Source organism: Panthera onca, chromosome B1 (genome assembly GCF_046562875.1).
Source record: "Panthera onca isolate mPanOnc1 chromosome B1, mPanOnc1 haplotype 2, whole genome shotgun sequence".
In the NCBI taxonomy this organism is placed as follows: Eukaryota; Metazoa; Chordata; class Mammalia; order Carnivora; family Felidae; genus Panthera; species Panthera onca.
Genome location: NC_138342.1, coordinates 57,475,716 through 57,503,581, shown reverse-complemented (window position 1 = coordinate 57,503,581; position 27,866 = coordinate 57,475,716). Strand labels below are relative to the sequence as shown.

Below are 27,866 nucleotides of genomic sequence, written 5' to 3'. Positions count from 1 at the left end.
TCAGAAGACACCGTGAGGAAAGATCAACATTTTGCTCTGACCAAAAGGTTTTTTGGAAACAAGCCATCCTAATACATAGCTGTATTTCAACTTGACTTGTTCTTTTTTATTTTCAATAATATAGTTGGGTGTTTACCATAATGCTGTCCTGGCAATCTAAACTATAGAAAACTGTATGAGTAAAACAGGGTTACAATAATGTACAGAACTGTAAAGTCAATAATAAATCCCACCCAGTGACAAATTCTTTCCAAATTTGATATACCTTACCAATAATTTCTCACTAATTTCATACAAAGTGAAGTAGCTCATATCTAAAAGCACACTGTTTTTTTTTTTTTTTTTTTTAATATATGAAATTTACTGTCAAATTGGTTTCCATACAACACCCAGTGCTCATCCCAAAAGGTGCCCTCCTCAATACCCATCACCCACCCTGCCCTCCCTCCCACCCCCCATCAACCCTCAGTTTGTTCTCAGTTTTTAACAGTCTCTTATGCTTTGGCTCTCTCCCACTCTAACCTCTTTTTTTTTTTTTTTCCTTCCCCTCCCCCATGGGTTTCTGTTAAGTTTCTCAGGATCCACATAAGAGTGAAACCATATGGTATCTGTCTTTCTCTGTATGGCTTATTTCACTTAGCATCACACTCTCCAGTTCCATCCATGTTGCTACAAAAGGCCATATTTCATTTTTTCTCATTGCCACGTAGTATTCCATTGTGTATATAAACCACAATTTCTTTATCCATTCATCAGTTGATGGACATTTAGGCTCTTTCCATAATTTGGCTATTGTTGAGAGTGCCGCTATAAACATTGGGGTACAGGTGCCCCTATGCATCAGTACTCCTGTATCCCTTGGATAAATTCCTAGCAGTAAAAGCACACTGTTGAATAGTCCATCATTTGAAATGTGCTATCCTTGGGAAAACTTAGCAATCCCATGTCATCTTGCAATAGAACATCTTTCTGTGCTGACAGTTGGTTTTTCCAATATGTCCTTGTGCCACACTATACTTTGTTTTAAATAAAGGGCAAAAAAAAAAAAAATATGGTGTTTTCTTTAAACTATGTCAATCAGCCAGTTAACTATGTTCCATTGAGCTTTCATCATGAGAAAAATGTGTAAATGGATTTGTAACAAATGAAAGAGCAAACTATATTTGAAATGTTAGCATTTGCATTATTGTCCTAGCCAAAAAAAGGAAATTTTAAATGTAGGAGATGAGCAAGAATGTGCATTTCAAGCAACTGGTTAACCTAATGAAACACTCCATCAGTGATCAGAGGAAATACTAATTTTTGAAGTCACCAGAATGAAAAGATAAGACAATAACAATACTTAAATCGCCTTTCTCGGAGAAACTCTCATACACATTTTCTCACCCTCGAAAAAGAAAAAGTTCTCAAAAAAGGGTAAATAGAGGCTGATTCACCCTTGATTAATCATCAACATTCCCAACAGCAACTAATTCACAAGACTGCTGCCTCTACCTTTCCCCAGACCCTCTGCCTCCCCACATTCCACCCCATAAGGGAGATGAAGACATACATACACATAAAAAACAGTAACAAACAAGTGAATCTTTGTGAAATGACAAATAGTAACTGCCAGGCAGTGTCAGAAATTCAAGACAGGAGTAATTAACATGAACCAGAAAGTTCAAGGATGCATGTAAGGGAAAAAGTAGCACTTGACTTCGGCCTTGGAGTAAAGGTAGGACTTGGAAAGGTAGAGAAGAGACATTTGGGTCCGATGGAAATGAGCATGCAATAACAATGTTCATGGAAGTACAATCAGACACATTTCATTAGAGTGCAGGCAGAGCAGTGGAGTGCAAAAGTTAACAGTATGAAACCCCAAAGAGCCAAATTAGCAATATAAATTTAAAAGGTGGGGAATGAAATCTAAAATGAAATTGACCTCCAACCCACCCAATCTTACCGCAAAACCAACCAAAAACCAGTAGCACATTTAAAGAATGAAAATGACAATGATAATTAAGATTTGTATAATATTTGAAAGTGTTTTAAGCATGTTCCTTTTCACACATCAGCCGTGTGCAAGAGGCAGTTCAGACTGGATTACAACAACTGTATTACACAACAGGAAACAGGTTCATAGCAATTTAAGGTTCAGCATGCTTATTTAAGTCTTCAAAGCTACTCCTGAGATCAGCTTCATTTTTAAAAAATTCAATAATTCCTTTTCCTCTTACCAGGAAAAAAAAAAAAATATGAAGGTTATAATGATGTGTACCTATCACACTTAATGGTCAAGAGGTGAATAGATCTATAGTGAGAAGGAGTACTGAACAACCTGAAGGTCAAGGAACCATGGGGTGTTACAGCAAAGCACAAGTAAGGATCTGTAAATTAAGTGAGTGTCCACCACGGTCCATGGACAAATCAACAAGCTAACTAATCTACTTTTGCTAATTTTACAGGTTAACTCTAACCATAAAAAAAAATAAATTTCAATCTTGCTGTATTTCATTAGGAGGGTTGGGGACCACGATTTCAAGGAATTAGAAATCACATTATTTTCTATTTACTGGATAAACCAAGTCATTCACGTGTATTGTTAAACTGCAGATAGTTACATCCCAATTTATATCCCCTATTTACCTCTTTCTCCAAAGACTATTTTATTTGGCTAAAACTCTTATCTTCTGTTATTTATGTTCTCTAAAATGGAAAGATGCTTCTAAAGTCCCTCATTTCTCTTTGATTGATGGATCTGGCCCACACAGTTATCTTGTCTTTACTGAACTGCTGCATTTTACTGTCGGCACCACACAGTTTATTTGGTCTCTCGGCGAGTTATACACTCACAATCTAAGATTATATATTATACTTTTTTATGCTTTTCTCATTGACCTCCACCAACACCACTTAGGGTATGGCCACACAACAAACCGTTGGTTCACTGAATCTTAATCACTGTGGCAGTAGAAACATCTGGTCACCGTAAGAATTTTTTAAATCATTGGTTTATTTAGTAGTAATTCTGGTGATTAGCCTATTTAGAGTGATGTGTGCCTCAAAGACAGACTGCAGGGCAATAGCTCTCAATTTGACACCTGTCCCTTGGGACCTAAAAAAAGGCCCCAATCCAAATAGGCAGAATCCCAGTGGTCATTAAGAGGATAGGCTCCAGAGCCAGAGTACTGCTGTATGACTTAAATGCTATTTAACTTTGGGGAAATTACTTAATCTCTTTGTGCCTCAAGTTTGCCAGCATGTATAATGGAGTTGGTCGTACCAACCCCAAAGCATTAGTGTAAGTGTCCAACTATATTAGTTGTTGTTAATTATTGTTAATTTTTCTTTATAGAGGAATAGACTCCACACTATCAGGTAAAGCCCCCGAATCAACAACAGTGCAGCTAATTTTGAAGTTCAAAGCTATTACAATGGATCCTTATACAATGACTCAGTAACTTTCTACTCCTTTGTATGTCTATGCATAGAACACTGATTAGGCAATAATGTCACTTTGGTATGACTGACTACAGTTTTTCAGATTGTAGGGGAAAAAAATCACTGATGCTCTTTTAACCTGGCAGCAGAGACGGGGGAAGAAAAGAATGGTTGTTTTCATTTCAGTTCAGTTCTAGGGAGTGAAACCAGATCATTGGTGGTAACACATGAAGAAATCAGGAAGCTCTGCTGGTGATTGATAAGGTCATGAGATTCTGCTGAGGCAAATAAATCAACTAGCCACTGGATCAATCAGACAAGTGAGGTGGAAACAGTGGGAAGCCCTTCTCTTTCTGAAGAAGAGCAAGAAAAACTTCTTCCCATGGCATGGCCTCTTCGTAAATCTACTCTGCAGTGATGCCCTGTTGGGAGGGAAATAAAGAAACAGCAAAATCTGCAAATACTCCCCTACATGTAAAGAATGGCTTGCTGCTCTTGTCTCAGTTATCCCAGATGACAACACTCCTTCAAAGATCCTAATAAAGCACTTCCACATAAGGTATGAACTTTTCCTTTACCTCACTTCAGAGACTGGATGGAAGCTCACTTAAAAATCTCTCGGCGGTGGCGAGCTGGGGAGAGGAAGGAGATGCAGAGCCAAGCAGCAAATGTGTTGAACAGTGCTTCAGAGAGAACACTTGTCCAACTCTCCTTGCAATTTTCTTTTGTTCCAAATGCTGACCACCAAGAAGGGCTCTTGAGAGGAAGCCATCCTTGGTTGCCAAGGAAATTCCCACAAAGCCTAAAGGATTTCTTTGAGAGCTGGCGACAGCAACACCTTTAGCAGAAGCAAGAAGAAACATACAGGTGGCCATGTCTACAGCCACTGTTCTTTTCACCTCTTTACCTCAGAATACACGAGGATTAGCCAGCCCAGAGATGCAATCAGACCAGGACAAGAAACCCAGTTTTAGCCTCGATATTTTAAGTTTCTGACAAAAAGCCCCCAAAGTGAGCTGGGAGGCAGATGCCAGTGACTGAGATTCTTTTCACTTCAGCGACTTGAGTCGCTAAGCTTTTACTGGAGTGAATCATAAAGGAGAAACTCAAATCTGACTGGCATACAGTGTCCCAGCAGTGGAGGAGGGTTTATTAAAGTGTTTAAAAAATCTAGGACACAAATTGGTATAATCTTTTGGGAAGGTAATTGGCAATACACAGTGAGCCAGCAATTCCACTTATAAAAATTTCTCCTCCAGAAATACTCACGAAAGAATGTAAAAAAAGAAAAAAAAACAATAAGGATTTTTCTTAAAAGCTTGATTGTAATTGCAAAGAAATGAAAATAACTAAATATTTATAGTAGAGCATCATTTAAACACAATATGACTCTTGTGTACTACGGCCTTTAAAAAGAATAATGTAGATGTCTATGGCATTGTTGAGTTTTAAAAAATCCAACTGCAAAACAATATGTTCCTATTCGTATTTTATATAAATAAGTATATAATTTTTATGCATAGAAAAAGCCTAGAGGACCCTCCATCAAATTGCTAAACAGTGGTTATTTTGAGGGTGAGAATTTGTGAATTTTCACTATTTTATTCATACTTGCTTTGTTTGAATTTTTACAGCAATTTTGTATACTTCTGAATTAGAAAAAAATGAAGTTTAAAAAAAAGCATAGAGATAATATGTTACTTCAGCAGGCAAAGAATGGCTCCATGTATATATTTAAAACTATTATAAAGGGTTTTAACCAGGCCATTAGCATGTTCATCTTAAGGTATTGCTGTTTTCTGGTTTTGTAACAATTTGCCACTTCCAAGGGGAAAAAAGTTGTTTATCTTTTTAATGAAGTCATGGTCAGAAGTGGGTAATGTGTGACATGAGATTAGACATCCATCACAGATAATTGTTGATGGCATTCTATGACTCTCTTTGATAAATTCGAAGAATATTCATGGGATTGGAAAACAGGTAGAAATGCTACCTATTGAAAAGAGGAAACGAAGCATATAGTTATGAGGGGACCTCAAATATAAAACATGCTGGTTAATTATTTAAGACATAAAACCTGCCATCCCTTTTATTAAATGCCCAATACAGGAATGGCCTGTAGCTCTGCTGGAGTTCAGTTCTTTCATAAGTACAGGTAAGAGTATGACTCAGACCCCTCACTCGGCTGCTCTGTCCTGCTCCTACATACCAATGCTCCTTTATGAACAAGAAAGACCAAGATGCTTGTCTCTCTTCCTCGGAGAGGGCTCCCGTGAGGGTTACAGGAGTCACGTGTTCATGGGTTTTACCCAGGTGACACACCACACACCTGACGTCAGTTGACAGGAACATCAGTAGAAGAACTGGAGATACAGATGCCATCACTCAAAAGCTCAGTCTCGCTACTCTTGGTGGCCTATGTCCAGTTCTAGTGCATTAAAGTAGTTTAATGTTACATTAATATTGAGTAATAATTTAATCTAATTAATAGTACCTGTATTTTAACTAGGAAAGTTTTTTTTTTTTCTTAAAATACTTTGTGAAACAGAAGAACTTCCTTTCCTCAAAGGAGTAAGATCTTGATGTCTATGGTAAATATATTAAGAAATTGGCTGTTGGGTCTTTAGAGCTATCAGTTTAATGCACTGTGGTGCTCATCCAGTGCTTAATTACAGGAACAATACCAGATGATCCAGAACACTGGCAAATTCCTCTATCCCATTGCACACCATCCTCAGTGATCTTTTCAAAATGTCAATCATACAACTCTCCAGGTAAAACTCCTCAAACAGTGTCTCGCTGCTCTTAGAGTGAAATTAAAAGCTACCCCTGTGTAACTTCCCTGGCCCATCTACTACTGCACACGTGCTACCTTTGCTCCAGCCACTCTGAGCTTGTTTTTATTTCTTCCAGTTTCTTGGATACACCACACTCATTCCGGCCTCAAGGTTTTACTATTGCTTTTTGCTGAGTCTAGAAGCCTCTTCCCTCAAATCTTCTCTTCCCTGGCTACACCTCCTACCTAAAACACCTTTCCTGTACCTCTCCACATTACTCTGCTATGTTTTCAAAGTAGTATTTGTGATGGTGTGAAATTTCTCTATTCATCTGTTTACTCATTTTTATTGTTAATATTGTCTATCTGTTCCCCAAAGCATGGGAGCTTTATGAGTCAAAAAATTTATCTGTTTCATTCACCTCTGAAACCCTACCTCCAAGAACACTTTCTAGCACAGAATATACTTTTTGAATGAATGAATGAGTTCAAACGACAGCAGCATACAGTTATGAGGTGATTTAAAAGTTCAAATGTATCGCAGCCTGACAGTTAACTTAAAACCATAGTTCTAAGTTTCACAAAAGACTCTTTTCTTTACCTGAAAATACAAGATAGAGCTTAGTTTACTTCAGACAGGTTAATCTGCTTCCTTTCCAAGCTGACACAGAACCCGTTTCTAAATGAATGTTAGTCTTCTGATTCAAATAAACAGCTTTCATGAAAGTATAGCATTATGAAAATGGGAAAATTCAACTGCCCCAGTTTTAAGTGGGACACAGATTCATGAAAGCAGTATATCAGTGCTTCTCAAACACTACTAATAACCATTGACCATTAATTCTTTAGGAATATGGCTCTGCATCAGGTGGGAGAAGGAAGCTATAGAAAGTCAAATTTCTTACAGAAAAGGAAAAAAATGGTGACAAATAATCAGTTTTGTTTATTATCTAAATGGCAAACTAATGCCCTTTGAAAGAGACTCCAAAGGCAATCATTGCAGTGGCTACACCAGACCCCAGCAGGGACACCTGGCTGAAGGCTGAAGGCAAGCCATAGCCACTGAACCACAGGGAAGCTCACTGCAGCTACTCAAACCGTAGTGACGGATGACATCCAAGGACGAAACCACTGCCTCACAACACGCCTTTGTTCTCAGGTTTTCACAGATGTGATCCCATTTGGAGCTCGCCCAACACCGCAGTGTTTCAGGGGTTCCTAAAAATGTTCTACAGACAAGTATTATAACCTCAGAAAATATGAGCCTTTCTTAGCCACTGCACCTTCTCCAAGGAGAGAACAGGACCACCCAGTGCTCAGTGTGAATTAGAGGGCTTCCTGGCTGAGCTGTGAAAAAGAAAAGGAGGTGCTACAGTACTTTTCTGTTGCTGTGCATACGAAATAGCTATTAACGCTACGGGAAGCTTTATGTAAGCCTTAGGAAGGAAATCTTCAAAACTATGAAAAAAATCATCTCAGCTGAATTTAGTTGACTCATTTCTATATCACATATGTGTAAGAAAAGGATGAGGGGTTGTTCAATCACAAAATGTTTCTTTCTGGGTTCCATCTTAAGACAGTCATGGCTTAGCAATTTCAAACTTACACATGATTTTAATGGTTTCATCCTCTTACTCTCTGACAAAATATTTACAGCCAGGTCTATTTCTGCAAACAAACAAACAAACAAACAAACAAACAAGAAAGGAAAAAAAAAAACAACCCAGGACTTTAAAAATAGAAATCAAGACCAGCAAGTATATTGGAAGATAAAAGGCAATAAGTGATGCCAAAAATGATTATAATACACTTTGGAAATTAACCTTAGGCCAAATTCTACCAGAAGACCTATGGATAGGTTCTCAAGCTAGCTAAATAATGAGCCCCACCGAAGAGAAAACCAGATAAGAAGTTACAACGTTATGTAGAGCAGTGTCTCCCTGAGAACCTGCAAGGTATTTTCCACATCTCCTGCGTCCACTGTAGTCTACGGACTGCAATTTCACTGAAGGTGGATCGTGTAATTGTGAGACGTTATTGCATTACTGGTGAACCTGAAAACAAGTCAAGCCCTTTTAAAGTCATTGTACCACTTAGCAAAGTCCTTCCACCACAGTTAGAGCTAAGAAGTAAAATGATGAGAAAGATTTTTATCCTCACAGCTGATTCCATACTCAAATGCAAATCAGAACTAAGCCACTGTATTTGGCAAGTACCCATTGCACTTGTAAGTTTTTTTTTTCTTTTTAAACAGAAAAGGAATAAAAGGAGATAGAAAAACAAATCAATCTAAGGTAAATGGTGAAGGTAACTGGATAATAAAGAAAAAAAATCCTCCATAGCAACAAAATAGAAGAGATTATTTATATAGATTTACAAGTAGATGAGCTCCAGATGTGTTTTCTTATCTACTTCTCCCCAGGTGCTTTTCTGCTTAATAAATATAACATCCAAGTTGAGGCTCTGAATCACCTAAATGTTGGCTATGCTCTTCTGCTGTTAACTATTTTGAGCTATTTCTCAATAAGGCAGCCGCTACTGAAATCCTAAGTACATAGGCTTGGCAGAGCCAGAAAGAAAAAGTGCAGTCCACAGATTTGTTTCTTCTGTTTTCCCAAAACAGAATCTCATAAAAAATATGCCCTCAAATTTTGTCACCATGTTGCTGTCAAAGAAATTCTGCTCCTCTTCATAACTCTGAACATTAAACCCATAGTTCTTGTGCTACTGGGAAGTTATATAGCTCCAGGAAGTCAAGAGGCACCATTGCAACTGTTCAAATTATAGCCAAGCAGAATAATCAGTCAATCAGAAACTTCAGTTCCAGTCGGATGGAAGTTTTTTTGGGCCAACTTGGAAAAGCATACAGAACAAGTTTGACTTTACTGCCAAGATCATTTCCAGGACATTGGCTAATTAATTATAAAAGCTTTTTCAAAACAAATTTGAGCCTGGCAACTTTTTCCTACCCAAACAGAGGGGGGAAAAAAGGTTAAAAAATAAAAGCCGGAGTTTATTTTGTTTTTTTGGCCGTAGTTTCATCTTCTTTACAAACCCATTTTCTTCTTCTCATCCTAAAATGATCCAGAAGCTTTGTATTTGAAGTTACTAAAATAGTAAGAACAGAAACTGAAAATATTAATTTGAATTCCTACTCTGCCTTGGGTTGTAGAAGAGATCATGGGTCAGTTACAAAACTTCTCTTCAAACTCTTTGGTGGAAAGCAAAGAACGGAGTTCCTTCCTCTTTGTGGGAAGCTCACTGGATTAGCTGCAGTTACTGTAATAGATACAACGTAGATGGACATTTGCTCTTAAAATGACATACTCATCAACCATCACTTTCTGGCTTTGAAAACAAAAGGAACAAAACTCCTGAATGAAATCTTCCTGGTTTCATTTTAGTACGTATGTACCTCGATGAATATGAGATGTTCACAGTAAGCATCAAAGATTCTGGTTTCAAGGACCACAATCCCACAGGTTTTACAGCAAAATCAACACCCCCAAATCATTATGTTCCAACATATTTCATCTAACACTGGCATCAAAAGCTTATGTAATATGCATCTTAAGCCATCAAATTTCCTCTGCATATGCCCAGATCTGAAGACACTCAAGAAGGTAAGAAATTTCTCTTAGCCAGCATTTACCAGCTGCTTATTGGCAAATTCCTGGCAAGACAAGAACTGTCTGTAATAAAAGAAGCTTTTTCCAAAAAAGTCTGCCAAGCAGATATTCCTAACTCTGCCTTATCCAGTATTAAGACCCCTGGCAAACCACATAAACAGAACGTTACTGGTAAATATTGAATGGAGCCAAAATGTGCCGAGTAGTGTTGAGGGCAACTCTAAGTCCTAGTGGACTGAGCTTTTCTGCTACAGGTTCGTACTTTCCAAGGTGTCCAACATTTAAATGAACTTCTGCTCACTTCAAGGGGTAGGCAAATGCAAGGGAGGAGAGTGATCTACATTAGCTTATGAAAGGGGAGCAGCTCTAGGAGTCAAGAATCAATCTCAATGTAATAGGGAGGTAATTAAGCCTGAGAGAAGCAGACAGTTCCTCTTCTGAGGAACACAAATTAAAATCAGAAGGACAACACTAGACTTCAGAGAATCTTGAAAGTCCACAAATTAAAATCAGAAGGACAACACTAGACTTCAGAGAATCTTGAAAGTCAGGAAGGAAATTCTGAACTTAACCTGATGGGAAGCCATTATAAGCTTTTGATCCAGGAGAGAAATATGAGGGCAATAATATGAAAAGTGGATTATTGACATGGGAGAAAACAGACAAGGGATTAGTTCCAAAGCTTTTCTAGCAATCCAGTCTGAGATGATGAAGGCCCTAATAGGGTGCTGCTGGGGAAGGGAAGGAAGAAAGAATCCAAAAGCCACTTCACAAGAAAGAGCACAAATTTACCTTTCCCGTACCTTTTAGAATTTTCTAAAGCTTATAAACCTTTGTCACAACTGTTAAGTGCTGCCAGTGAAGAGGAACGTCGTCATAAATAAGTCTCCCTCACCTTAGAATGTATAATTCAGATTTATTTGTTCAGGTGGAAATTTCACCCAGTTAGTCCAAATAACTGGTTTTGTTTTTTAATGTAAAGTGCAAAATTACACCTACTGGCCATTCTCTGTGTCCAGATACCGACCCAACTGGGAACAATGGCCCAGATTCTACCATATTCTTTTTTCAAAGAAAGCAAATCAAGATTCAAAACCGAATTGCTCTCCATGTCAAATAGGCTACTTACTATGTTTTCACAGACAACATAAACAGCTAACAAGGCTATCATTACCTTTGCCTGAAGAATCTCCCTAAAGTTAATCATGGCCAGCATTTCTTAGACCTTTAGTTTATCAGTGCACTTTTTCCTAAATAATACCTGTTAATCCTCACAATAACCCTGCGGCAGGGATTATTATTACCATTTTAAAGCCCATAGCTTTAAAGACAACTATAGCTTCAAGACTATTTTAAAGACAACTATAGCTTCAAAACTTAAATTGCCCAAGAGAACACATCTGTAAGGGCTGGAGTCAAGACTAATTCTTATCTTCAAGCTTCAAATCCCTCCACATACTGCTTCCCCTTCCCTCAGAGGAAGTGCAAAAAAACCCCATCCACACATCTCAGTTCATTTTAAGTTGGGAACCATCATTTCTAATCTCATTCCAGCATCTTCTAGATACATATTTAATCTTACATTTCTGGAGTAAGATGTCTTTGCTTACCTGGTCCTTCTCTGGTTTATCGGAAATGTCATTCAGACTGGAGGAAGTCAGATTCCTATGGGTCATGGCTGGGCTACCTGAAAAAAACAAAAGTGAACCCTAATTAAAGTCTTCTTTTCAAAACCACAGAGACTTTGGTTATATACTTCATAAACACTTGTAGATGATGATGGGAATGGCAATGATGCTTCAGCTCCCCTGGGGTCCCCCTGAAGAGTTTTCCAGAGTCCAGGTTGGAGCACAAAGACAGTTAAAAGGAAAGTATGTAAAAACCCAAATACCATTTTTACGTCTTACTGCCTCGCTCTAGTTCAAGATGAGTTAAACTTTGAAAGAAACATCTAAAATGATAAGCATAAAAAAAATTTACTCCTGGTTTGATTTGCCTTTTGTCACTGCCCTTTACACACATCCTAATCCACATGGTATCCTTTCCATGTTCCCACAGAGGACATGGCCTCTGTCCTCAGGTCAGCAGAGCTGGCCCCAGATTACAGGACTGGACCTCCTTTCCCCAGGCATCTGCAGTCCTTCCTAGTATACCGCTCACTCTGATAAATCGAAAAACCCATCTGTGGTCCCTTCTCCAGCTAACGCTTTCACCAAGAAGATTTCTCCTTAGTGGGTATCTGATCCAGAATTCCCATTCTTCACCTCAAAGTGGTGTTGTCACAGGCCCCTTACTTCTTGCACTCCCATAAGCATATCCTTTCTTTCCCCTTAACATGCCAGCCTTCTTATTCACGTTAAGGAATGGATTTCATCAGGAATACTTCGTGGGAACCAAGCTCCCTGGCAATACAGTGGCTGTAGGTCATAGCCAATGGCTTTAGACACCATCATACAAGAAGAGAGGAGGGACATCTAGAAGAGTGATAGCCCATCTTTAAGTAGACTATGTTAACCAAAAGAATAACATTCTGTTCATTCTGCAGTTGGACTTGAAATTTCTAGGCTTACTAAGCAAAAGAGTAACTTTTCAAAGCCTCGGTGTTTGACCCAACCCCTGCACGGTGCTGAGTAATGCATTCATCATTAATCCTCAATGATCTGACTCAGGCTGGTCTTCACATCAAAAGGACAAGGGTTGAAAAACAAGCCCCAAAGTTTGAATTCAGCTTCACATTCACTACCAAATTATTTTTTAGATTACAGACTTTAATTCCTTCAGATAGAAACTTCAACACATAATTTTATAACAGACTAAAATCTACTTCTAATAATTTGATGTCTATATAAAAGCAGCTCTAAATATCATAATGGTCTTTAACTACTAAATCAGAAAAATCAGAATTTTCTTGAGCTGGCAAGACAGGGTGTTTTCCACTCTGCTGCATTTCATTGAGTAAGCATGGCCTAGATCTCTTAAACCCTTTACCTGGTAGGACATTTTATTCTAGGAAAATTTGAGCCCAGGGCATTTTTCGAAGGAAAGTAACATCTGAAAAACTGCTTTATGAGCAAAATTAAAAGAACCTTATTGGAGGCCGCATTTTCTTCTTTGAACTGCACACCAGGTTTCCAATGTGCACTCAAAATAAAAGATACCAGGTACAAATGTGAATGCTCCCAAATAATGATGGGCTTAAAAGTAATAGGGAATGTAGCTATAATTTTGCACTTTACATTAAAAGCAAAAGCAGTTTTTTGGACTAACCGGTTGGAAATTCTACCTGAATGAGTGAAGAAATCTGAACAATATATTCCTAAAGCAAGGAAGCCTTAGCAATTCTAATCATAAATTAAAAGTAGTTTATGCAAATGAAGAGATGAGGCTGATTTCTTTCTTTCTTTCTTTTTTTTTTTTTTTTTTAATGTTTATTTATTCTGAGAGAAAGCTGCTGGCACTAGAGAGAAGGGGAGCAGAAGAGAGAAGAGACAGAGAATCCCAAGCAGGCTCCCAGCGATCAGCTCAGAGCCTGACATGGGGCTCAGTCCCATGAACCATGAGATCACTACCTCAGCCAAAATCAAGAGTCGGACACTTAACTGACTGAGCCACCCAGGCACCCCAAGATTGATTTCAAATTATCAAATCAACTAAGTGGCAGTACTGAAATAATTTTTTTAATGTTTTATTTATTCTTGAAAGACACACACACACACACACACACACACACACACACACACACAATGCAAGCAGGGCAGGGGCAGAAAGAGAGGGAGACCCAGAATCTGAAGCAGGCACCAGGCTCTCACCTGTCAACACAGAGCCCGACACAGGGCTCAAACCCACGAACCGTGAGTTCATAACCAGAGCCAAAGATGGACACCCAACCAAGCCAACCAGGGGCCCACGGTACTAAAATAATTTGAAAGAAGTTTCATTAAGTGATTTAAACTTTCTGGGAAATATCCTAAATTCATTGATTTGCTTTGGAAATTATAAATGCTGCAAAGGTACATTTTAACCCAAGCACTGTCCTAACTGTTGCAAAATCTAAATAGGTAGAAACCAAATGAATAAAGTTTTTATTACAATGATAATCTTGACTGATGTCACAACTTTTCCAAGAAACCTCATATACCGTCTCATCATTTCTCTCATGATAGTACGGCTATATTTGTATTAGATGAAGTGGGGGGTGGGGATCCAAGGAAGATGCAGGAACCAGATGGGGAAAAACAGGTCAATGCTAAGAAACAATCAAATCTACTGTTCTTCCTACCTTTATCTGATTCTCATTAATAAAGGTAACAACTTCTCTGATCTGTAACTTTGTAATACAATCAAAGAATACGGAAGTCAACATTTCTAGGTAAACCCTGAGCAAGATGATAAACATACTTCACTGTTTCCCCACCCCCTCCCTATCAAACTCCCCACCCCTATGCCCAAACACCTTGAAACCAAAACAAATGCTTCCCAAGGCAGTGGTCCCCAAAGTGCGGTGCCCAGACCAACAACATTAGCATTACCTGAGCACTTGTTAGAAATGCAACTTCTTGGGACTTACCCTAGACTAACTACAGTAGTCCCCCTTACTCTGCTGTGTCAGTTACCTGTGGTCAATTGTAGTCCCAAAGCAGGTGATCCTCCTGATGAACCATCAGAAGGTCAATAGCAGCCTAACACTATATCACAGTGCCTACGTCATTCACCCCACTTCTTCTCATCACATAGGCATTTTATCATCTCACATAAAAAGAGTGAGTACAGTACAATATTTTGACAAAGACCACATTCACAGACTTTTATTATAGTAATTGTTATAATAGTTTATTTTATTATTGGTTATTGTTGTTAATCTCTTACTGTGCTTAATTTATAAATTAAACTTTATCATAAGTCTGTGTATAGGAAAAAAACATAATATACACAGGGTTCAAGGCATCCACTGGGAATCGTGGAACGTATGTCCTGCAAATAAGAGGGACTACTATATAATCACAACTCTGGGTTTGGAGCCCAGTGATGCAGTTCTAACAAACCTTTAAAGTAATTTTGAGACATGTTAGAGTTTGAGAACCACTGCTCTAAATAAACCAGTTACCTTAACAGGATGGTGTGTCTCAGGATCTGAATTAAAAGAATTAAAAGAAGCACATATAAATTGAGGTAGGCACAGGGGTAGTCCTGATAACCTCGCCCTCCTCCAAGCCACTGCTCTAAACTACTATATCTCAAGCAAATCATTCAGTTAGCAACCTTGCCTCAGAAACACAGAGTGTCTTACTTGGCTTTTCCTCTAAGTCCTCACCTACACAATCAAATAAATAAATTTGTTTGGGAACCTCATTGTTTAATCAGCCTTTTCCAGAAACATATCACCCAAATCCAAGACAAGGACAAGAGCCAAAAGAGATTACAAACCCGATTATGTCTGGAATCAGAAATCTGTGCATGTTATTTTAGCAAACCCGGGAAGCTGTTACGCAACTGATCCCTAACAACGTCCTATTGTAGGTATTTTGCACCTGACATTCACTAAGACACATTATCAGGATAAATCAATGCTTTCTACTTATAGTTTGGGCCCATAATGTAAATTCATTATATTGCAATCCTAAGTGAGTGGAGGTAGTAGAAGAAAATGTTAACTTATACCAAAAAGGTGAAATGCACGAGGACCCTGAAGTATGCCACTTCCTGCACAGATGGGGGATTCACTCACTCAAAGGTAACCACACTCAGCCCTTTCCATCAAAATCCAGGGCATACAGGGGTGTCTGCGTGGCTCAGTCGTTAACCATCCGACTTCGGCTCAGGTCATGATCTCACAGTTCGTGGGTTTGAGCCCTGCATTGGGCTCTGTGCTGACAGCTCAGAATCTGGAGCCTGCTTTGGATTCTGTGTCTCCCTCTCTCTCTGCCCCTCCCCTATCCCCCCCCCCCCACACACACACACCACTGTCTCTGTCTCTCTCTCAAAAATAAACATGAAAAAAATTTTTTTAAAGAAACAAACAAACAAAAAATTCCAGGGCAAACAAATGTTATATAAGTGCTCTTGGTCCAAAGAAACTTTGTTTTTGTTTTGTTTTGTTTTTTTACATTTGATTTCTACAAAAGAAGAAGAATCAGCCTCAGGTGCATAATCATAATTAATTTCCATATCACTGTTTTCTGGCCCTAAGAAAAAGAAAACTTTGGAGAATCACATTTTTAGGCAGTTTCACACAATTTAAAACAATTTCATTTTGAAAGTACACACTTGGCAGGTACATACTGTCTTCTATAAAAATTAACTGCACTCTGTACTAAGTTTGAAAATCATTGTTCTTCTTTAGCACACATGTAGCAATTCATAAAGTCCTTTGCAATGATATCTATTAGATACAATGAAAAGGGTGAGGAGAATGTACTGCATAGAAGGAAGATATTTAAATGTATACGTATTAGATAAAAATGTAAATATGTATGTAATGCAATTAACACATCACCCCCCTCACCTCATACCTTTACAATGAAGCAACAGAGAGCCTCAGAACAAGCTAAAACAAAGATCACCTGGGGTATGAAATAAACTGGATTTTTTATCCTTAACAATTAAAGACTAATTTTAGCATGAAAAACAACTAAGGTAACTTACATAAAACAGACATCAGGGAATCTGGGTGTCCATGTCAGAAAATTCAGAGGTATGGGTCTGATTTGCACTATTTGAGACCATAAAACTAATAATAAATGTAGTTTTGGAAGAATGCATGCTAATGTGTTCTGTATTCCACTGACTCACTGATATTCCACTCCCCCCCACCCATTGTTGACATTAACAACTCTACTAGAAACTGTCTACATCTAAGATTAAGGGGCAACTAATCCTTTTAAGGACTAAGTACTTTAACTTACATTATCTTACTTAATGCTCATATAAGCACCTTGAAGTTAGTATTCTTCTAACTTTACACATAAACAAAATGAACTTCAAGGAGGTTAAGTTCATGGTCACACAGCAAGTAGTAAAACTATAATTTAAATCTGGATCTCTTAATACCAAGCCCTCTGCCTCTGAGAAAAAAAAAAAAATTGGTCTCTCTATGTTATTTACATAAATAAACACGCAAACTTCACCATTTCTAATAAAGAGAAAATTTAACATATAACCAAAAAGAATCTATTCTATTTCCATGCTAATTATATACAATATAATGTTCTTAAGAATATTTAAGGCAGAAACATTCTTGGTTTCCAATTTGGTTATTCCCAAAGATGGAGTACACATTTCTTTACTTTTTCGTTTTCATAAAGAAAAAAGGGAGAGAAGGGAATTGAACTCAGCTATAATTTTGCCACTGTGATTAAATAGTAGCCCAAAACCACACCTCTGTGACAAAGGAGAAAGGATGCTAAAAGCAATAGCAATGTAATTATAAAAACAACAATGTCACATGCTTCTGAATGTCCCACCTCACAATCACAGCCAAGTATTTGTAAAATTCCGCAATGTACATACAGTCAACTCTCCATTATTTCCATATTGGTTTTCTACCATATTTCTACCATATTTCAAGTTACTCCAACTGCAATTTCTTTCCATTTCAACCACTAAAAGCAGGAATATAAGCGGACAAGGAGAATAAATCACCTGGGATACTAGCAATGAGTTGGAGAAAGTCTAGAAAGAATCGCTAAAAGAGAAACTTAGATATTGTCATACCAGTTCCCTAGTCCTCCACTGCAACAAAATCTCAACAGCTACCCCTACCAAAAATAATAAAATAAACATGTCATTAAGACCTCTAACCCATTCTTACTCCTGACCTCCAAATATAGAAATATTTAACATGTAAATATTAGATGAAGGAAACTTAAAAATACCATCAAAGGAGCTCTTTGAAGGAATTTCATAACTAGCAGAATATCAGCTTGTATTTTTTTTGCTTATTTGATTTTTAATTGTTTTGTTTAGAAAATTTTTGTTGTTTGTTCATGATTGTTTTTATACTTAATTTTATTTTTTTTTAAATTTGCATCCAAATTAGTTAGCATATAGTGCAACAATGATTTCAGGAGTAGATTCCTTAATGCCCCTTACCCATTTAGCCCATCCCCCCTCCCACAACCCCTCCAGTAACCCTCTGTTTGTTCTCCATATTTATGAGTCTCTAATGCTTTGTCCCCCTCCCTGTTTTTATATGATTTTTGTTTCCTTTCTCTTATGTTCATCTGTTTTGTCTCTTAAAGTCCTCATATGAGTGAAGTCATATGATTTTTGTCTTTCTCTAATTTCACTTAACATAATACACTCCAGTTCCATCCACGTAGTTGCAAATAGCACGATTTCATTCTTTTTGATTGCTGAGTAATACTCCAGTGTGTGTGTGTGTGTGTGTGTGTGTGTGTGTGTGTATACACACCATATATACACACCACATCTTCTTTATCCATTCATCCATCAATTCGATGGACATTTGGGCTCTTTCCATACTTTGGCTATTGTTGATAGTGCTGCTATAAACATTGGGGTACATGTAACCCTTTGAAACAGCATACCTGTATCTCTTAGATAAATGCCTAGTAGTGCAATTGCTGGGTCATAGGGTAGTTCTATATTTAGCTTTTTGAGGAACCTCCATACTGTTTTCCAGAGTGGCTGCACCAGTTTGCATTCCCACCAACGATGCAAAAGAGATTCTCTTTCTCCGCATCCTCGCCAACATCTGTTGTTGCCTGAGTTGTTAATGTTAGCCATTCTGATAGGTGTGAGGTGGTATCTCATTGTGGTTTTGATTTTATTTCCCTGATGATGAGTGATGTTGAGCATTTTTTCATGTGTCGGTTGGCCATCTGGATGTCTTCCTTGGAGAAGTGTCTATTCATGTCTTTTGCCCATTTCTTCACTGGATTCTTTGTTTTTTGGGTGTTGAGTTCAATAAGTTCTTTACAGATTTTGGATACTAACCCTTTATCTGATATGTCGTTTGCAAATATTTTCTTCCATTCCGTCGGCTGCCTTTTAGTTTTGCTGATTGTTTCCTTCGTTTGTTCATGATTTAATACAAAACAAACCCCAAGAGCCCGGAGTCAAAGCCCTAAGTTTGTCTTATTCACAGTTTTAGCCTCAGAGCTTGGCACTAAGTGGCACTTAATAAATATTTGTGAATGAATGGATAATACCAACTGAGTATCATTTTACTTCCATTTGGAGTTACTAGTATAAACACTACTGTTCAAAGTCCATTTTCTATGAAGGGAGATGCTGTGTACACACTCCAAGAGCCTTCAGACTTGGAAAGCCTTAGAGTAAATAAGGAATAAGTTTGTAGCTGGCCCAGAAGTAACAGAGTGGAAAGACTCTGCCAAACTGGCTAACAGCCTATTAGTCAGCAGTGGGAACAGACGTGAGAAGGAATGAAGGGGTGAAAAGAGAAACCCCCTGTGAAGGAAGGATCAGGAGGTGAGAATGGGAGGACAAATAAGCGAGGGTGTCCAGACCTTGGGGAAAGGAAAGAGTAAAGTTTTCAGGAACTAAAATAACTCAAAGAATGTGACTGGCCTGGAAAATGAAACAAATTTAGAGGAAGGAAGAAGATATCAAAAGATCCAGATGAGTATCAAAGTATGTGACAAAAGTGCAAGCCCAAAGCTGAAGTCATCCCTAATGTATGGGACAAAGGTAACGCAGAAGACATCTGAGGGAGAGACCGGGAGTGTGCGGAAGCCAAACCACAGCACGACAAACACCTATGCCAATAAATCCTTACCAACGCCAGTCTCTTTTTGGAAAGATCATTCTCTACGCTTCTGAGATCTCTGCTGTCCACCTGCTCCCTGATAACCTATCCAACCACAACTTCTCTGATCCCATTCTCTGTTTTTGAATTCTCAGACTACTCTGTGGGTTTTCCCCAAAGACGAATGTAAGGTCTTAGACATCTCAACGCCAAGTACACAAGGTTCATCTCTTCTAATTATTTTCCAATTTCAACCAGCGAAAGCAAAATGCTCTAATCGTAGTGACTCCCATTCTAGTAATATGGCACTAGATATTTAATTTTTATTATGATCTTTAAAAAGTAGTTAATTTAAAAAGAATCATTCTTGGGGCACCTGGGTGGCTCAGCTGGTTGAGTGTCCAACTTTGGCTCAGGTCACGATCTTGCAGTTCGTGAGTTAGAGCCCCACGTCCAGCTCTGTGCTGACAGTTCAGAGCCTGGAGCCTGCTTCACATTCTCCATCTCTCTCTGCCCCTCCCCAGCTCATGCTGTCTTTCTCTCTCTCACTCTCTCTCTCTCTCTCTCTCTCTCTCTCTCATAAATAAATAATTAATTAATTAATTAATTAATTTTTTTAAAAAATGTAAAGAACCAGTCTCTATCTCTCTGCACACACACATTCTAAAAAGACATTTAAAAAGTCTCTGCTCAGCTGAGGAAACATGCCAACACAAACAAGGACTGGAACAGTTACTAAACAGTACAGTCCCCATAAAGTACATCAAGGAATCTGTGGTCCCTGTGATTATATACAGTATTTGTGATTCTATACTAGCTCTTTCTCTGTGTCTTAAATGCACGTATATGCACACACACAATATAAAACAACAGACGAGGTTATGCTGTCCAAAGCACACAGGTGGACGTATATAAAATAATTTGTGACCTTATCTCACATAACTAGAAACAGAAAAGAACAATATCATCAGCAAGCTATGCTGGCTAGTAGGAAGATAAATGGGAAAGACCAATGGTAGATTATGACAGAAGTAAACAAACACCTCACTTCCTTCGTGCCAAACAGGCAACGACCCAAAGTGATTTTACTAAATGCCCCTAAGCCAAGTTGAGGAGGAATTTCAATAGGTTCCTGCAGCCACATCATTCCAAACACATGTACCAGTGTCTGATTTCATAAGTGGCGCCTACTCTCTTATATCTATGTAGACACCAGATCCAAGATACAGTAAAATTTTGCTAATTCATATTAATGGAGAAATTCTCTGAATTAAAGAAGTATCTAAATTTAAAATAATTTAAGAAGGCCACCAATTCAACTTATGATTCAGCAAATGAGTTTATACCTCTCTCTTCCTAGATACTTTTGAAATGATAGACTTAAAAAAATTACTTTTAATATTTATTTTTGAGAGAGAGAGAGACAGAGTGTGAGCAAGGGAGGGGCAGAGAGAGAGGGAGACACAGAACCCGAAGCAGGCTCCAGGCTCTGAGCTGTCAGCACAGAGTCTGATGCAGGGCTCAAACTCACGGAGTGTGAGATCATGACCTGAGCTGAAGTTGGACACTCAACCAACTGAGCCACCCAGTGCCCCTAAAAAAATTACTTTTGAAGACAATGTAAGGCCACATCAATTGAAAGAACTGGTAGAAGACCAACAGAGATAAGAGACCAAAAACTTCCCAGAATAAGAAGAGGAGATAGAGTATTAGAGCCTGATACTATTCACACCATTCAGAAATCACAGTGTAAAATATGTGCAGAGAGGCATGTAGTCAAAAAGGAAAAGATATTCCCTGCAAAACTCTGAAGAAGCTCCATACACTGGAAGCTGTCCCAAGTAAGATGCAGGCTAAAAGGGATGAGTTTATGGAAAGTCTATGCACAGAAAGTCTACCACCACCCAGAGAAAACACCCAGAAGCCAAAGCATTTACACCACATGGCTCTTTGCCAAAAAGGTATTCAGAAAAGACCAGGGCAACCAGTGCAGAGCAAAGTCTTATTAGAGTGCCCTTCAGAATAACCATTCTTACTCTAAAACAAATCCTCTTTCTTTTTTTTTTTAAATGTTTATTCATTTTTGAGAGAAAGAGAGAACACTAGTGGGTTAGGGGCAGAGAGAGAGGGAGACACAGAATCCAAAGCAGGCTCCAGGCTCTGAGCTGTCAGCACAGAGCCCAATGCAGGGCTTGAACTCACAAGCTGTGAGATCATGACCTGAGCCAAAGTTGGACACTCAACTGACTGAGCTACCCAGGAGCCCCTAAAACAAATCCTCTTTCTTAAATACAAATGGACACTTGAGGAAGCCAAAAACTAAAACAGACACCTAAAAAATTTTTTTAAAAATATAATTTAGAAACTTAAAAAGTCTTATTAGTATATACGAGATTTGAGAAAATACTGCATCCACAGAACATAAACAGGATGTTATGAAAAACAGAACAAGGGAAATATTTTAGAGTTACAATTACTTTTAAAGAATATAGAGAAAGGATAGGGAGAAGATGGCAGCGTAAGAGGACGCTGGGCTCACCGCGCGTCCTGCTGATCACTTAGATTCCACCTCCACCTGCCTAACTAACCCAGAAAACCACCAGAAGACTAGCAGAACGGAGTCTCCGTAGCCAAGCCCAGACGAGAGGCCCACGGAAGAGGGTAGGAAGGGCGGAGAGGCGGTGCGCGCTCCACAGACTGGCGGGAGGGAGCCAGGGCGGAGGGGCAGCCTGCTGGCCAAGCAGAGCCCCCGTGTCTGGCTGGCAAAAGTGGAGGGGCCAGATGGAGTGTGTTCTGACAGCAAGCGCGACTTAGCATCTGAGAGGTCATAAGTGAACAGCTCTGCTCCGAAAGCGGGAAGGCTGGAGGACAAAGGGAGGGAGAGTTGCTGAGCCCCGGGACGACAGAGCTCAGTTTGGCGGGGAACAAAGGCGCTCTCCAGTGCCATCTCCCTCGCCCATCCCCCAGCCAAAATCCCAAAGGGAACCAGTTCCTGCCAGGGAACTTGCTTGCTCTGCGCAAATACCCAACGCTGTGCTTTTGCGGTGCCACCCCTCCAGCAGCGGGTCTGACTCCCTCCCGCTGCCACAGGGCCCCTCCTGAAGTGGATCACCTAAGGAGAAGCGAGCTAAGCCTGCCCCTCCTGCCCCCGTGCACCTTGCCTACCCACCCCAGCTAATACGCCAGATCCCCAGCACCACAAGCCTGGCAGTATGCAAGTAGCCCAGACGGGCCACGCCACCCCACAGTGAATCCCGCCCCTAGGAGAGGGGAAGAGAAGGCACACACCAGTCTGACTGTGGCCCCAGCGGTGGGCTGGGGGCAGACATCAGGTCGGACTGCGGACCCGCCCACCAAGTCCAGTTATACACCACAGCACAGGGGAAGTGCCCTGCAGGTCCTCACCACTCCAGGGACTATCCAAAATGACCAAACGGAAGAATTCCCCTCAGAAGAATCTCCAGGAGGGGCGCCTGGGTGGCGCAGTCGGTTAAGCGTCCGACTTCAGCCAGGTCACGATCTCGCGGTCCGTGAGTTCGAGCCCCGCGTCAGGCTCTGGGCTGATGGACGGCTCGGAGCCTGGAGCCTGTTTCCGATTCTGTGTCTCCCTCTCTCTCTGCCCCTCCCCCGTTCATGCTATGTCTCTCTCTGTCCCAAAAATAAATAAAAAAACGTTGAAAAAAAAAAATTTAAAAAAAAAAAAAAAGAAGAATCTCCAGGAAATAACAACAGCTAATGAACTGATCAAAAAGGATTTAAATAATATAACAGAAAGTGAATTTAGAATAATAGTCATAAAATTAATCGCTGGGCTTGAAAACAGTATAGAGGACGGCAGAGAATCTCTTGCTACAGAGATCAAGGGACTAAGGAGCAGTCAGGAGGAGCTGAAAAACGCTTTAAACAAAATGCAAAATAAAATGGAAACAATGACGGCTCGGATTGAAGAGGCAGAGGAGAGAATAGGTGAACTAGAAGATAAAGTTATGGAAAAAGAGGAAGCTGAGAAAAAGAGAGATAAAAAAATCCAGGACTATGAGGGGAAAATTAGAGAACTAAGTGATACACTAAAAAGAAATAATATACGCATAATTGGTATCCCAGAGGACGAAGAGAGAGGGAAAGGTGCTGAAGGGGTACTTGAAGAAATAATAGCTGAGAACTTCCCTGAACTGGGGAAGGAAAAAGGCATTGAAATCCAAGAGGCACAGAGAACTCCCTTCAGATGTAACTTGAATCGATCTTCTGCACGACATATCATAGTGAAACTGGCAAAATACAAGGATAAAGAGAAAATTCTGAAAGCAGCAAGGGGTAAACGTGCCCTCACATATAAAGGGAGACCTATAAGACTCGTGACTGATCTCTCTTTTGAAACTTGGCAGGCCAGAAAGGATTGGCACGAGATCTTTAATGTGCTGAACAGGAAAAATATGCAGCCGAGAATCCTTTATCCAGCAAGTGTGTCATTTAGAATAGAAGGAGAGATAAAGGTCTTCCCAAACAAACAAAAACTGAAGGAATTTGTCACCACTAAACCAGCCCTACAAGAGATCCTAAGGGGGATTCTGTGAGACAAAGTACCAGAGACATCACTACAAGCATAAATCATACAGACATCACAATGACTCTAAACTCATCACTACAAGCATAAATCATACAGACATCACAATGACTCTAAACTCGTATCTTTCTATAATAACACTGAATGTAAATGGATTAAATGCGCCAACCAAAAGACATAGGGTATCAGAATGGATAAAAAAACAAGACCCATCTATTTGCTGTCTACAAGAGACTCATTTTAGATCTAAGGATACCTTTAGATTGAGAGTGAGGGGATGGAGAACTATCATGCTACTGGAAGCCAAAAGAAAGCTGGAGTAGCCATACTTATATCAGACAAACTAGACTTTAAATTAAAGGCTGTAACAAGAGATGAACAAGGGCATTATATAATAATTACAGGGTCTATCCACCAGGAAGAGCTAACAATTATAAATGTCTATGCGCCGAATACTGGAGCCCCCAACTATATAAAACAATTACTCATAAACATAAGCAACCTTATTGATAACAATGTGGTAAATGCAGGGGACTTTAACACTCCACTTACAGAAATGGATAGATCATCTAGACACACGGTCAATAAAGAAACAAGGGCCCTGAATGACACATTGGATCAGATGGACTTCACAGATATATTTAGAACTCTGCATCCCAAAGCAACAGAATATACTTTCTTCTCGAGTGCACATGGAACATTCTCCAAGATAGATCATATACTGGGTCACAAAACAGCCCTTCATAAGTATACAAGAATTGAAATTATACTATGCATACTTTCAGACCACAATGCTATGAAGCTTGAAATCAACCACAGGAAAAAGTCTGGAAAACCTCCAAAAGCATGGAGGTTAAAGAACACCCTACTAAAGAATGAGTGGGTCAACCAGGCAATTAGAGAAGAAATTAAAAAATATATGGAAACAAATGAAAATGAAAATACAACAATCCAAACGCTTTGGGATACAGTGAAGGCAGTCCTGAAAGGAAAATACATCGCAATCCAGGTCTATCTCAAGAAACAAGAAAAATCCCAAATACAAAATCTAACAGCACACCTAAAGGAAATAGAAGCAGAACAGCAAAGGCAGCCTAAACCCAGCAGAAGAAGAGAAATAATAAAGATCAGAGCAGAAATAAACAATATAGAATCTAAAAAAACGGTAGAGCAGATCAACGAAACCAAGAGTTGGTTTTTTGAAAAAATAAACAAAATTGACAAACCTCTAGCCAGGCTTCTCAAAAAGAAAAGGGAGATGACCCAAATAGATAAAATCATGAATGAAAATGCAATGATTACAACCAATCCCTCAGACATACAAACAATTATCAGGGAATACTATGAAAAATTATATGCCAACCAATTGGACAACCTGGAAGAAATGGACAAATTCCTAAACACCCACACTCTTCCAAAACTCAATCAGGAGGAAATAGAAAGCTTGAACAGACCCATAACCAGTGAAGAAATTGAATCGGTTATCAAAAATCTCCCAACAAATAAGAGTCCAGGACCAGATGGCTTCCCAGGGGAGTTCTACCAGACGTTTAAGGCAGAGATAATATCTATCCTTCTCAAGCTATTCCAAGAAATAGAAAGGGAAGGAAAACTTCCAGACTCATTCTATGAAGCCAGTATTACTTTGGTTCCTAAACCAGACAGAGACCCAGTAAAAAAAAGAGAACTATAGGCCAATATCCCTGATGAATATGGATGCAAAAATTCTCAATAAGATACTAGCAAATAGAATTCAACGGCATATAAAAAGAATTATTCACCATGATCAAGTGGGATTCATTCCTGGGATGCAGGGCTGGTTCAACATTAGCAAATCAATTGTGATACATCACATTAATAAAAGAAAAGATAAGAACCATATGACCCTGTCAATCGATGCAGAAAAGGCCTTTTACAAAATCCAGCACCCTTTCTTAATAAAAACCCTGGAGAAAGTCGGGATAGAAGGAACATACTTAAACATCATAAAAGCCATTTATGAAAAGCCCACAGCTAACATCATCCTCAATGGGGAAAAACTGAGAGCTTTTTCCCTGAGATCAGGAACATGACAGGGATGCCCACTCTCACCGCTGTTGTTTAACATAGTGTTGGAAGTTCTAGCATCAGCAATCAGACAACAAAAGGAAATCAAAGGCATCAAAATTGGCAAAGATGAAGTCAAGCTTTCGCTTTTTGCAGATGACATGATATTATATATGGAAAATCCGATAGACTCCACCAAAAGTCTGCTACAACTGATACATGAATTCAGCAAAGTTGCAGAATACAAAATCAATGTACAGAAATCAGTTGCATTCTTATACACTAACAATGAAGCAACAGAAAGACAAATAAAGAAACTGATCCCATTCACAATTGCACCAAGAAGCATAAAATACCTAGGAATAAATCTAACCAAAGATGTAAAAGATCTGCATGCTGAAAACTATAGAAAGCTTATGAAGGTAATTGAAGAAGATAGAGAGAAATGGAAAGACATTCCCTGATCATGGATTGGGAGAATAAATATTGTCAAAATGTCAATACTACCCAAAGCTATCTACACATTCAATGCAATCCCAATCAAAATTGCACCAGCATTCTTCTCGAAACTAGAACAAGCAATTCTAAAATTCATATGGAACCACAAAAGGCCCTGAATTGCCAAAGTAATTTTGAAGAAGAAGACCAAAGCAGGAGGCATCACAATCCCAGACTTTAACCTCTACTACAAAGCTGTCATCATCAAGACAGCATGGTATTGGCACAAAAACAGACACATAGACCAATGGAATAGAATAGAAACCCCAGAACTAGACCCATAAACGTATGGCCAACTCATCTTTGACAAGGCAGGAAAGAATATCCAATGGAAAAAAGACAGTCTCTTTAACAAATGGTGCTGGGAGAACTGGACAGCAACATGCAGAAGGTTGAAACTAGACCACTTTCTTACACCATTCACAAAAATAAACTCAAAATGGATAAAGGACCTGAATGTGAGACAGAAAACCATCAAAACCCTAGAGGAGAAAGCAGGAAAAGACCTCTCTGATCTCAGCCACAGCAATCTCTTACTCGACACATCCCCAAAGTCAAGGGAATTAAAAGCAAAAATGAATTACTGGGACCTTATGAAGATAAAAAGCTTCTTCACAGCAAAGGAAACAACCAACAAAACTAAAAGGCAACCAACGGAATGGGAAAAGATGTTTGTCCGAAATGACATATCGGACAAAGGGCTAGTATCCAAAATCTATAAAGAGCTCACCAAACTCCACACCGGAAAAACAAATAACCCAGTGAAGAAATGGGCAGAAAACATGAATAGACACTTCTCTAAAGAAGACATCCGGATGGCCAACAGGCACATGAAAAGATGCTCAACGTCGCTCCTCATCAGGGAAATACAAATCAAAACCACACTCAGATATCACCTCACGCCAGTCAGAGTGGCCAAAATGAACAAATCAGGAGACTATAGATGCTGGAGAGGATGTGGAGAAACGGGAACCCTCTTGCACTGTTGGTGGGAATGCAAATTGGTGCAGCCGCTCTGGAAAGCAGTGTGGAGGTTCCTCAGAAAATTAAAAATAGACCTACCCTATGACCCAGCAATAGCACTGCTAGGAATTTACCCAAGGGATACAGGAGTACTGATGCATAGGGGCACTTGCACCCCAAAGTTTATAGCAGCATTCTCAACAATAGCCAAATTATGGAAAGAGCCGAAATGGCCATCAA

The 27,866-nt window shown here is 39.2% G+C and overlaps 1 protein-coding gene across 5 annotated transcripts in view; it reads right to left on the bottom strand.

Moving 5' to 3' along the window:
- Nucleotides 1-27,866, bottom strand: part of SLC4A4 (solute carrier family 4 member 4) — a 360,563-nt gene that overhangs the window by 142,826 nt on the left and 189,871 nt on the right. For all 5 annotated transcript variants that reach the window (XM_060654905.3, XM_078446043.2, XM_078446044.2 and 2 more), the window contains exon 7: nucleotides 11,439-11,515. In XM_060654905.3, the coding sequence (XP_060510888.1) occupies nucleotides 11,439-11,515 (77 nt within the window). The remainder of the gene's footprint in view (nucleotides 1-11,438; nucleotides 11,516-27,866) is intronic.